Source organism: Myotis yumanensis, unplaced genomic scaffold (genome assembly GCF_028538775.1).
Source record: "Myotis yumanensis isolate MYYU_CA2020_CCGP unplaced genomic scaffold, mMyoYum1.0.hap1 SCAF_2, whole genome shotgun sequence".
In the NCBI taxonomy this organism is placed as follows: Eukaryota; Metazoa; Chordata; class Mammalia; order Chiroptera; family Vespertilionidae; genus Myotis; species Myotis yumanensis.
In genome coordinates this window covers 159,042,881-159,055,378 of record NW_027223753.1, presented here as the reverse complement: position 1 = coordinate 159,055,378, position 12,498 = coordinate 159,042,881, and the positions used below count along the sequence as shown (strand labels likewise).

General features: G+C 44.6%; 1 protein-coding gene across 6 annotated transcripts in view; it reads right to left on the bottom strand.

Moving 5' to 3' along the window:
* The window catches only part of CD86 (CD86 molecule), a 95,296-nt gene that overhangs the window by 42,372 nt on the left and 40,426 nt on the right, over positions 1–12,498 (bottom strand). For all 6 annotated transcript variants that reach the window (XM_070406306.1, XM_070406308.1, XM_070406305.1 and 3 more), the window contains exon 2: positions 5,213–5,262. In XM_070406306.1, coding sequence (XP_070262407.1) covers positions 5,213–5,262 — 50 coding nt within the window. The remainder of the gene's footprint in view (positions 1–5,212; positions 5,263–12,498) is intronic.

Below are 12,498 nucleotides of genomic sequence, written 5' to 3'. Positions count from 1 at the left end.
ACTATTCTTGGGGGGGAAAGGGGAATGGGAGATGCGGGAAGAGACAGGACAAAAATCGTGCACCTATGGATGAAGACAGTGGGTGGGGAGTGAGGGCGGAGGGTGGGGCGGGAACTGGGAGGAGGGGAGTTATGGGGGGGAAAAAAAGAGGAACAAATGTAATCTGAACAATAAAGATTTAAAAAAAAAAAAAAAGAAATGCACATGTTCTGGCCCCACTCAGACCTACTGAGTCATAATTGGCATTTTAACAAAAGCTCCAGTTTGAGCCTGGTCAGTGTGGTTCAGTGGTTGAGCATCGAACAATGAACCAGGAGGTTAGGGTTCAATTCCTGCTCAGGACACATGCTGAGGTTGCAAGCTCAATCCAAAGTAGGGGGCATGCAGGAGGCAGCTGATCAATGATTCTCTTTTATCATTTATGTTTCTATCTCTCTCCTTTTCTCTTCCTCTCTATGATATAAATAAAAATATACTTAGAAAAAAAATCTCCAGTTTGAGAAGCTGCAGTAATGGGTTTCTACCTCTGTCTCTGAGTGAAACAGAGGAGATTATGACAAGAACATTTGTTTCCATCCAAACCCTCTTTCCTAATCTGGAATGGAAATCAGTCTGAAGCCCATTCTGGGTGGAACTGAAAGTATTTCACAATTTTCACTCCACAGTTCCTCACCAACCACTGGCTTCCATGACATCACGTAGAGCTACGCATGCTAAGCCCCTCCCTTACAATATGGGAAAGATTTAGCTAAAAGTCTATTTTCCCTAAGTGGCTTCAGGCCTCCCCTGTTATGACCCCAAATCCTAGACCACATAGCTACTGGGCTCACTGGGACTCCATTAGTGGGAAAGCATTGAGAGTCTCTCCTTCCCCAGCACTTGGGTGATAGATATGTTCTAGGTCTAGTTATAACTGACTGCTATGATGATGTCAGGAGCTAGGAACTCAAGAATCCATCTAGATACCTCCCTAAACAGCTGAAGGAGTTTGTTTCAAAAGACACATGAGAACTTCCTCAGCAGTATACTGTTTGACTATCACACAAAAACTATAGTCTTCTAAACTTGTGAGGTCTCTGACCCCATGTGGGACTTCATTCTTCCCTGGCTACTACCCCAAATGCATGTCTTATATAGTCAAGGGTCATCTGTACTTATGAATTTTCCTCCTTTTACTAAACTTCCTTCAATGTTATGCAGGGTAGGGCAAAAGTAGGTTTTCAGTTGTTGGTATGGAAAATAATATATCCTATATTAAAAGGCTAATATGCAAATTGTCCTCTCAACCGGAAGTTCCACTGGGAGTTCGACCAGGGGGCAGAGCCGCCAGGCAACCACCCGCAGCCCCTTCCCCGAGCCGGGCCCACCCCATCAGCCCAATCAGGGTGGGCTGGCCAGATCCCACCCATGCATGAATTCATGCCCCGGGCCTTTAATTAATAAATAATAATACAAGAACAAACTCTGTCTCACGTACTCACAACTGTAAACCTACTTTTGCCACACCCTGTATGAGGCCCTCTGGAAACTTCATTCCACTGTAATAAACTATATCTTCAATCTCTTCATCAAATGTTTTCCCCAAGGTTGTGCTTCCATTGAACTCTGGCCCTACCCAAAGGACGTCATTTGTCCCAGCCACTGCTTCTTTTGGCATACTTCATGGAGACCTTGTGCAACACCCTTCCCCTTTGAGGTGTCCCAGTCTCTCATTGCTGTCAGCGACTAACAGCAACATCATTACTTCCTTGTTCACTGAGCATTTTAGCATTAGATACAGATCTTTCTTTTCGACCAATTATTACTATCAATTTGAGTGACTTCAGCAAGGATGAGTTCACCAATACACTTGCTTAAAAGTTCTTTGATCTTTTCCACTCCGAAGATCTTCATCCACAGACTATTTTAGCAGCCCCTCTCCCATGACATAACCCTAAACCTTATTTCTAAGAACAGCTCTGCTCTAAGAACCTTAAACATCAATGTACCTATCTCTGACCACAACATTTGCTCAATTACTTCACCTATATCTGTGTTTTACTTCATCAAGACCTCAACTCCATCCAGTCTAGACCCTATAGCTCAGTGCTTTCCAAAAGAGCCCTGCAACAATGGAAAAGTACTGTATCTGTGCTGACTAATATGGTAGTCACTGGCCACTATCACTGAGCCATTGAGCACTTGATATATCACTAGTGTGACTGAAAACTGAATTTTTAATCTTATTTAATTCTAACTAATTTAAATAGCCACATGTGGCTAATTGCTATCATATTGGACAGCATAGTGACAGTATATCTTTTCAATCATGCTCTTTCTCTCTTTTTTAAAATATATTTTATTGATTTTTTTACAGAGAGGAAGGGAGAGGGATAGAGAGTTAGAAACATCAATGAGAAAGAAACATTGATCAGCTGCCTCCTGCACACCCCCCCCCTACTGGGGATGTGCCCGAAACCAAGATACATGCCCTTGACCGGAATCGAACCCGGAACCCTTCAGTCTGCAGGCCTACTCTCTATCCACTGAGCCAAACCGGTTAGGGCTCTCTCTCTCTCTCTTTTTGTTAATCCTCTCCCAAGGATATTTTCCCCCATCGATTTTTTTAAATATATATTTTATTGATTTTTTTTACAGAGAGGAAGGGAGAGAGATAGAGTCAGAAACATCAATGAGAGAGAAACATCGATCAGCTGCCTCCTGCACACTCCCCAATGGGTATGTGCCCGAAACCGAGGTACATGCTCTTGACTGGAATTGAACCTGGGACCCTTGAGTCCGCAGGCCGACGCTCTATCCACCGAGCCAAACCCGTCAGGGCTCCCCCATCGATTTTTAGAGAGAGTAGAAGGGAGTGGGAGAGACAGAAAGAGAGAAACACCTATGTGAGAGAGGCACATCAATTGATCGCCTCCCACACGCACAGTGATGGAACCTGGAACCCAGGTACATGCCCTTGATTAGAATTGAACCTGGGACACTTCAGTCTGAAGGCCAACGCTCTATCCACTGAGCCTAACCAGCTAGGGCTCAATTATTCTTTTGCCAGCAATTCCAATAAACTTGCCCTTTTGTGCAGAATTCATCCTAAGCACACTCTACTTTTGATCTTCATATCTGTTCTTACAATTGAATGTTTGAGCGCCCCTGAAGGAAATTATTCCATTATTTGAACTGGTGACATTATAAATCTTATCCCACTTAACTTGGCCTCTGAGCTGCTCACCCTGCTTACCACCCTCTCCCTTCCTCACATGGTTCCCTCTGTTACTACTTTTAGTTTCTCTTTCTCTTATAGTCAAACTCCCTGAAAGAGTAAGCAGCAATTGCTGCCTTCATTCCAAACCTCTGCCCCCCCACCTCTCTGCTGAAACTTCCCTGGCAAAGATTGTCAGTGACTTCCTACCATTGCCAAATTCAGAGCTCTTTCCAGATTTCACTTTATTTGACCACTCTCTTGACCATTATGCTGCTGGCCATCTCTCCTTGAAACTCTATTTTTTCCCAATCACTGATCTGGTCAGTTTTCTCTGATCACCCTTTAAATACTGATTATCTTGAGTGCCTGCTCTTGATCTCCTTACTCTCTACACTCTGTCTAGTTTTTCTCCTTTAGTAAAAGAAAATTCATGAGGACAAATAAGCATGGATTCATCTACCAAATATATAAACTAATAATTCACAGATGCTAATCTTCAGCCAATAACTTTCACTAGAGTTCCAGACATCCATATCCAACTGCCTGCTGGATACTGCTATTCAGATGCCCATACCTACTCTGTTCAAACTTCCCTGTCCTCTATTTCAGTGAATGATTTCCCCACTTGCTGCTGTCAGTAACCAAATGAATCATCTGTCTGAATCATCTGTTGACAAAACCTAAAGAGGGTCTGCATAGGTGTGGCTGAGGAGAAACACTCAAAGAGGGTCTGCATAGGTGTGGCTGAGGAGAAAACAACCAAAGAGGGTCTGCCAAGTGTGGCTGAGGAGATCTAGAACTGCCACAGGCAGAGCTGAACTCATGGCTGGGCTGGGGAGTCAGGAGCGGCCTGGTCCTGCTATGGCCAAAGTGCAGGCTCAGCTCCCCCTCCCTGTCTGCCCCACACCAGGATGGGTGTGTGAGAGCGCTTCCCTCTCTGTGCTGAGGGTGGGGTAAATGAGCAGCTGGAAGGGGTAGGACAGTGGAAACTAAAGGCACCCAGTCACAGGGTGGCAGGAACCTCCACCAACTCATTAACAGATGAAGAAATTGAAACTCAGAGAGGAGCTGCAAACAGGGAAGATCCAAGTTCTGTGAAGCATGACACTTTTAAAATTCCTTTTGGGGGCAGGGATCCCTTTAAGAAAAAAAATGCAGAATTCAAGTTCAAAATGCCCATGGCCAGTATAATACCTGCCAACTGTCTGAGAATGCGATGGAGAGAAAAGTTGCAATAAAGAAAGGCCGTGGTCTTGACTTATTGTGGGTAAGATACCTGTCGAAAATTTTACCAAAGCATATGACATGTGACCATACTGGTAGGGCCCCTCATGGGATTTTGGAGGGGCTTTGGATAGAGCTTGTGCAAGTGAGAAACCCTGCAGCTCAGCTTCATTAGCGTCATAGTAAATCGGCTGATACAATTAGCTGAAGGTCACTAAAATAGGTAGTAGCAGGGCTGGGGTTTTTTATTCTCCCAGTAAGCAGTGGCTACTATGATCTATGGGTGTGGGCGGGTGGGGGAGGTAGAGGAGGAAGAGAGGAAAGGTATGGAACATGGAAAGCAATGCTCCTTAATGAAAGGAGGCTTTTAGAAGCCCATGAGCTGTTTCCTAAAAGCCTGAGACTTCCAGAAATGAAACAGAGAAGACCAGAAAGGAGTATGTGTGGAGCAAAAGAGTTAAGCCTCAGGGATGTCAGAGGAGGGACTTCTCTTTGCTTCCTGGGTGCTACTGGACAGACGCGTCTACCCTCCTTTGTGAGATGGAAAAGAAGGATGCACAGAAGGGATAGGGCTCCATCTGAGGCCAGGCCTGCTATCAGCTGAGATATCTGTTCTTCTCCACCAAAGATGTTTCCTTCTTCTCCACCAAAGTCTTTTTTTGCCTGTGGTATTGTGCAACACGGGGTAGAAGGTGAATAAAACCCACCAAGTCTCAGGCCTGGGCTTGCAGCAGTCAGACTTAACACAATGAAAGGATTCTAGGACTTTATAAAACCAAAGGTTCTTACCAGAGAGCAGGAAGGCCATCACAAAGAGAGTGGTACTCAGTCCCATAGTGCTAGAGTTGAAAAAGAAAAGATAAAACATGATTAAAAAGATGAAACAAAACCAAAACATGACAAGTGGAGTTTGATATTCATTTAGGTCCATGGGTGTAGTAGAGAAGGTTCACCAAAGCCATTTCCTTTCCCCCCTAGCTCCACAGATACACCTATTTCCCAGCCTCCTGTTAGTTAAGAGGGCCATGTCTTTGGGTTCTGGCCAACGGAACTGTGGAAGGAAAGTAGGTGTTACTTTCAGACCTGCCACTCCCTTGCTTCGTGAATGCAGAGGATCCAGAGGAGGAGTCCAAGGGTGTAGAGCAAGAATGTCAAACTTGTGGCGCGCAGGCCGAATTCGGCCCACAACAAATACTCATTAATGATTACTTGTTTATTTCAGCCCTTTGTATTCAGCATGTCTCTATCGAAATAAATGTATGTTTCTATAAAAATTGAAGCTTTTGTTTTTTGCAGACCACATAAATTTAAACCTTGTTTATTTGCCCCTTGCTAGCCTTTGAGTTTGACATGCTTGTTGTAGAGCAGTGGTTCTCAATCTTGGCTGCACATTAGAATCACCTGGGAATCTTTTTAAAATCCTGATTTCTGGGCGTCATCCTCCAGAAATTTTGTTTCTTTGTTACTAATGTTGTGGCCTCACCCCATAACAAAAAAACAGAATTTCCGAAAGATGAGGCCCAGAAATCAGGATTTTACAAAGATTCCCAGGTGATTCGAATGTGCAGCCAAGGTTGAGAACCACTGGTGTAGAGGATGGCAAAGCCTCACTGTGAAAGGACACTGATTTGCTGAACAAATTAACAAGACAGCTTTCTCCACCCCCACCATGATCCATACTGGACTGTGACATGAGCAAAAAATAAATTTTTTACTGTATAAAGCTAATAAATTTTTGACATTATTTATCGTAGTGGCTGGCATTACTTGGCCAACACAATGGGTGTGATGGGGCAAATGGAAAGTATTTATGTTTAGAAATCAACATTCTTTTTGTTTCCCCATGCTTCTCAAACTTTAATGTGCATAAAAATTATCAGGAGAGTATGTTAAAGCAGTTTTCTGGGCCTCGTCCACAAAGATTCTGATTTAGTAGGTTGGGTGAAGACCCATGTATAACAAACTCACAGGTGATGACGATGCTGCTTGGTCTGAGGACCCCACTCTGTACAATGGCACTACAGTATTCACTTAATCTACATGATAGAGCCAATAAAAACGACGGGCACTGCTTTATAACCTCTATCTTCTCTTTCTTCCCCTCTCCCTCTCCCCCTTTCTGCCCTCACCCACTTATCCCAACTTAGACCAAAAAGGCTATAAAGTGGCTTACAGGGAAGCATAGACTAAGGAAAGATGAGCATTAGAAACAGGTGAAAAGAAAACCAAGTGCAGAAACATAAAATGGATCCAAGTACAAGGCCAGTGCTAAATGCTTACCATAGAAATCTGCCCACCCTGCATGGTGCAGGTCACGAATTTGGCTTATAGTGTTTAATGGCCAAAGGGAAAGGAAAAGCTAGCTGGTGAATTTATTTATAGATCTGCCTGGAAGATACAGTCAAACCGATGCTCAGGAAAATGTGCACAACTATTCCCGATTCAATAGCAGGAAGTTCTTCCTTGAGGGCGGATAGAAGCTATCGCCAATCCCTTCGGGCTATGGGAGATGCCTTTCCTCTGTTCCCATGGCACTCAGCACAGGGCTTTGAGCTCACAGTGTCTATTTTGTTTCTTCCCTTGTAGACTGAAACCTCTCTTTTTATTTATTTATTTTTTAATTCTTTATTGTTGAAAGTATTACATATGTCTCCTTTTTCCCTCATTGACCTCTCCCCGCCTGCTCCCACCCCCCCAGCACAGGCCCTCACCCCCCTACTGTCTGTATCCATTGGTTATGCTTATATGCATGCATTGAAGTCTCTCTTTTTATCTATCTATTGATTGATCTATTTATTTATTTTTGTTAATCCTCAACCAAGGATATTTTTTCCATTGATTTCTAAAGAGAATGGAAGGGAAGGAGGGAGGGGAGGAGAGAGAGAGAGAGAGAAAGAGAGAGAGAGATCAATGCAAGACACATGACGCATCGATTGGTTGCCTCCTGAATGTGCCCCTACCAGGGCCAGGGATGAACCTGCAACCCAGGTATGTGTCCTTGTGCAGGAATCCAACCTGAGATTCTTCAGTGAGCAGGCTGACACTCTTAACTCCTGAGCACCACCGGCCAGGGTGACCTCTCTTTTTCTTTAATTAAAAAAATTTGAATACACCATACCTGCATATGGTATTAAATTTAAAAGGTAAAGGTGATAAATAGTGGAAAGCAAGTCTCTCTTCCAACCCTGTCCCTTAGCTATCTAGTTTTCCTCTGTAGACACAACTGAAGTGACCACTGTTACCTGTTAGCAGTTTCTTGCCTTTACTTGCAGTTATTTTAGAAAAAAACATAGACTGACATTTTTTTCATTTTATTTTTAAACACCTGGTAGCACAGTACATATACTTTTGCACACTAGCCACTACCTTGGAGATTGTTCTGTTTCAGCACATACTGTGTATCCTAATTCTAACAGCTGCATATAGTGGATGGTAATAATTTATTTTTCCAGCCCCTATCAATGGCTATTTATGTTGTTTCCAATCATGTTGCAATGAGAAAACCTTGATCATATGTCAAATCACATATGTGGCAGAGTAAATTATCTTGAGTTGCTTCTGCCTTTTGGTGATTGTGAATAATGCTGTCACAAACATGGATATACAAATATCTCATTTCTTTTGGGCAAATATTCAGAAGTGGAATTACTGAGTCACACGGTAATTCTACTTAAAAATTTTTTTAAGAACTGCTATACTGTTTACCATAGCAGCTGCACCATTTTACATTCTCATTAATAGTGCACGAGTTCCAATGTCGCCATATCCTTGCCAACATTTATTTTCTGTGTATATGTGGGGTTTTTGTATCATTCCAATGGGTGTGAGGTAGTTCTCACTGTGACTTTTAAATGAATGTTTTTTATTATGAGTATCAGCATCTTTTCAAAAGTATAAGAGGTTATATTTGGTTCCATGCTGTGTATACATTTCTTTTGCTGACTTTTAATTTGGGTCTTTAGGCCTTTTCTTATTGATCTGTAGGAGCTCTTTTATATTTAAAAAAATAGTGCTAATTAGTAACTAATTAGAAAATTAGTGCATTGTGACAATGAGCTGCAAATATATTTAGTCACTAAAGCACACTGTGAGTCCTAGCTGTTTTGGCTCAGTGGATAGATCATTGGTCTGCGGACTGAAGGTTCCCAGGTTCAGTACTGCTCAAGGGCACAGGCCTGGAGTTGCAGTCTCACTCCCCAATAGGGGGCCTGCATCATTGATGTTTTTATCTCTCTTTCCCTCTTCCTTCCTCTCTGAAATCAACAAAATCCTAATATATAAAAACCCTGGGTCTGTCAAGACCAAGGCTCAACCAACCAGAAGTCAGTCCTGCAGTCAGCGCTGGGTTGCCATGGAGACCCAGCACTGACTGCTGAGGGGGCTGCGAATCAGGCCCAGAGTGAGGTCTGAAGAGAGAAGCAGGGTCTGATCTGTAGCCTCTGTGGCAGCTGTTGATCAGCACTTGCCTCTCTCTTTCTCTCCAGCAGCCAGCTTCCATTTCTCTCCAGGCCCACCAGGGCTGCTGATCAGCCCTGCCTTTCTGACCAGGCCCCGTTGATAGGCCCAGAGATGCTGACTGGCATAGAAACCAACCAATCAGAACCAAATTTGGGTGAAGTGTGAGGAGCAAATGGCTATTTAAGAGGTGGAGCTTTTGACACTGACTGGCATAGAAACTGACCAATCAGAACCAAACTTGGGTCAACTGTGAGGAGCCAATGGCTGCCTAGGAGGTGGAGCTTTTGACGCTGACTGGCATAGGAACCAACAAATCAGAACCAAATTGGCCAGCAGAGGAAGGCAGTTGGGGACAAGATCAAGCCTGCAGGGGAGGGCAGGGGAGGGCTGTTGTGGAAGAGATAAGGCCAGCAGGGGAGGGCAGTTGGGGGGGGGGCAGGCTTGCAGGGGAGGGCAGTTGTGGGCAACCAGGCCAGCAGGGGAGGGCATTTGGGGGTGAAATTAGGCCGGCAGGGGAGGGCAGTTGGGGGCGATCGAGCTGGCAGGAGAGAAGTTAGGTGTTAATCAGGCCAGCAGACGAGCAGTTAGGGGGTGATCAGGCTGGCAGGCAGAAGCAGTTAGGGCAATCAGGCAGGCAGGCAGGCGAATGGTTAGGAGCCAGCAGACCCCAGATTGTGAGAGGGATGTCTGACTGCCAGTTTAGGCCCGATCCCTGTGGGCAGTCAGACATCACCCAAGGGGTCCCAGATTGGAGAGGGTGCAAGCTGGGCGAGGGACCCCCGCCCCCCCCCCCCCCGCCCAGTGCACAAATTTCATGCACCGGGCTTCTAGTATATATATAGAGAGAGGAAGGGCGTGTAATAGACTAACATGTAAATTGACTGTCCCTCCACTACGATCACCAGCCAATCAGGAGAGTATGTAAATTAACCCAACAAAGATGGCTATTAATTTGCATACGTAGGCACAAAGCGGCAGAGTGGGAGTGGCAAAGACTGAAGGCTCTGGCCGGAGCGAAGGCCTGGGTCCCGGGTGCCGGAGGAAAACCGGTGCTGGCAGCCAGGGGAAGAGAAGGCCTATTGCATGAATCTCTTCATGCAACGGGCCTCTTATATATATATTTTATTTATTTATTTATTTATTTATTTATTTATTTATTTTATTTATTTATTTTTTTAAAGTAAAACACAAGGTGTCAACATATGAACCTTACACTGCTCCTGATTGCTCTCTCTTGCCCTTCTAGTGATTTCAATAGATCTCAGAGCTTGGGCATTATCTGTTGGGCCAAAGCTGACATCGCTCAATGGTAGAACCTCGACACAGAGTTCTCTATTTGATTCTTGTGCACTTCCTCATATTAAATCATCACCAGCATCCTATTTATCATAGAATCTGAGGGCCGGAAACCCTTTGAATCTGAACTCTCACCTAATATAGGAATCTCCTATTGTTTTCAAACCAATAATAAGTTAAACAGGGGCATAAAATCAAATTATATTTTGTTACAAATTTAACTAATCACCTTGAATTCAAATAATTACAAGAAATGATTGGCCATGGGAAATCCTGGATAAATGATCCATCCCTGTAAGTCACACTGTGGGAAGTAGCGCTGGGGTATGACAAGGAAGTCAACACCATTTTTGACTTCTCTATTTGGAAACTCTCTTCCCCTGAGTGAGAAGCTGCCTCCTGGTAACTTCCTCTCATTGACACTGGTGTTGTTCTCTGAAACTGCTCAGGATAAGCCTAACACACTTTGCCAAAGTCCTTCAAGGTTTTGGGCACAGTGATCACATTCCTCCTCAAAATCCTGCCCAGCCGCGGCAGTCCCAGTGAACTTCACTAATATTAATTTGGAGAGTGTGCGCTGTCTTGGACAACACTTTGGACACAGGTTTGTCAGAGACCTAATAAAATATGGTGTTAAAATTCTTGAGACTGACATGATTCTCTTTTATAAAGTATTCATGCCCCATGTGAAGAATTTCAACTCTAGCTGTCATGTGGGCTGGGAGTGGGGCTGGGGGTCAGGGGAGGGGGGAGGAAGGGTTGGGTAAGCCAGTCCCTTCAATGTTGTTAGCTCTGAAAAAGAACAGAAATGTTGCTGCTCCCTCAGGAATGAGGTCTCAGCCACAACCACGAGTCCTTGCTTTCTCCAGAGGGCCTGCGAAGTAGAAACTTGCTTTTGGAGGGAGAGAGCCAAAAGGGGAATGAGAGGGGAAAGAACCTAAGAGTTTACAGGGGAGATTCTCTGAGAGATTCCTGTCAGCTGGGAGCAGACTGAGGTCTGTAGGTGAACGAACTGGTCACACACCTGAAACGAGTAGCCTCCATGTAGCTGGAGGTTCACTTCAGAAACAAAGAAGCACACCCATTCTACACTGTTTTCCCTTACTTCAGGGGTGGGGAACCTTTTTTCTGCCAGGGGTCATTTATATCATTCACAGGTCATACAAAACTATCAACTTACAAATCAGCCCACTATATTTGGTCAAACATTTAATTAACTCACTCCTAATGCCTTGGCTGGGCCAGACCAAATGATTTTGCAGGCCTTATATGGCCCATGGGCCGGACATTCCCCCACCTCTGCTTTACATGTCTGGTCCATCATGGAGCGTGAGTGAGAGGCAGCTGAATGACTATACTATTAGTCCTCAGGATAAGGTGGGATTACTTGCCCTCACATTACAGATGAAGAAATGGAGTCTCAGAGGGGTTAAGAAACTTGTCCTAGCCACTGGCGAGTAAATGACAGAGTTGAGGTTTCAAACCCACGCAGCCTCTCTGTGTTCTTTTAAAACACTGGTGTAGTTCCTTTAAAAGTTCCAGCCAGTTTCAGCTGTGCCGTGGGAGCAAGTGGAAAGGTTTCTAATTCTGCCCACGCTTGGAGTAACAGGGAGCAGCCCATCCCCAGGTCAGCTGTGCTGGCAGCTACTGGAATCAGAGTGTGATGCTCAGGGGAACATGCGGGGATGAGGTGGGAGGGGACCCAAAGTGTCCCTTTGTATCAGGGGAGTTTCTGAGCTTCCATTCATTCCACAACTATTGCTTAAGCACCTGTTATGTGCCAGGCAGAGAATGCGCCTCTTCCCCCCAGCCTTGGACAGATCATCAGTTTCCTGTTGTGAGTTTAGCTCCAGGCACGTGTTACAACTAAGCCTCACCCAGAAGAGCTCTGCGCAAAGATGAGTACTTGAGCAGAAAAAGGAGGAAATACACAGAAGGGACCTTTTACCTCTCCAGTCTGAAGCACATGTGAGATCTAGTTCAGGCAAGAGGCAGCAGGAAGGGATGTGGACTGCGGGTGGCCAGCAACGGGGTGGAACAGGGAAGTACAAAAATGACGACACGGAAAGTGAGACAAGGATTCCAAGGCAGAAGTTGGGGAGCAGCAAATAAAATGTTCCTTATTTCACAGCTTTGTCTAGAATACGTATTAGTGGTGATCAGGGTACTAGGAAAAAATGCTAAGTTTGCTGTTGTCTTAGGAAGGTTGTTCACTGAGACCAGCTCTCATACAAACATTTACTGAATGTAGTGTCAGGCTTGCTTTAGAGGTTGTGGGGGAACAGAAAGATGTGTAGGTCTTGGTCCCTCACCCAGTCCTA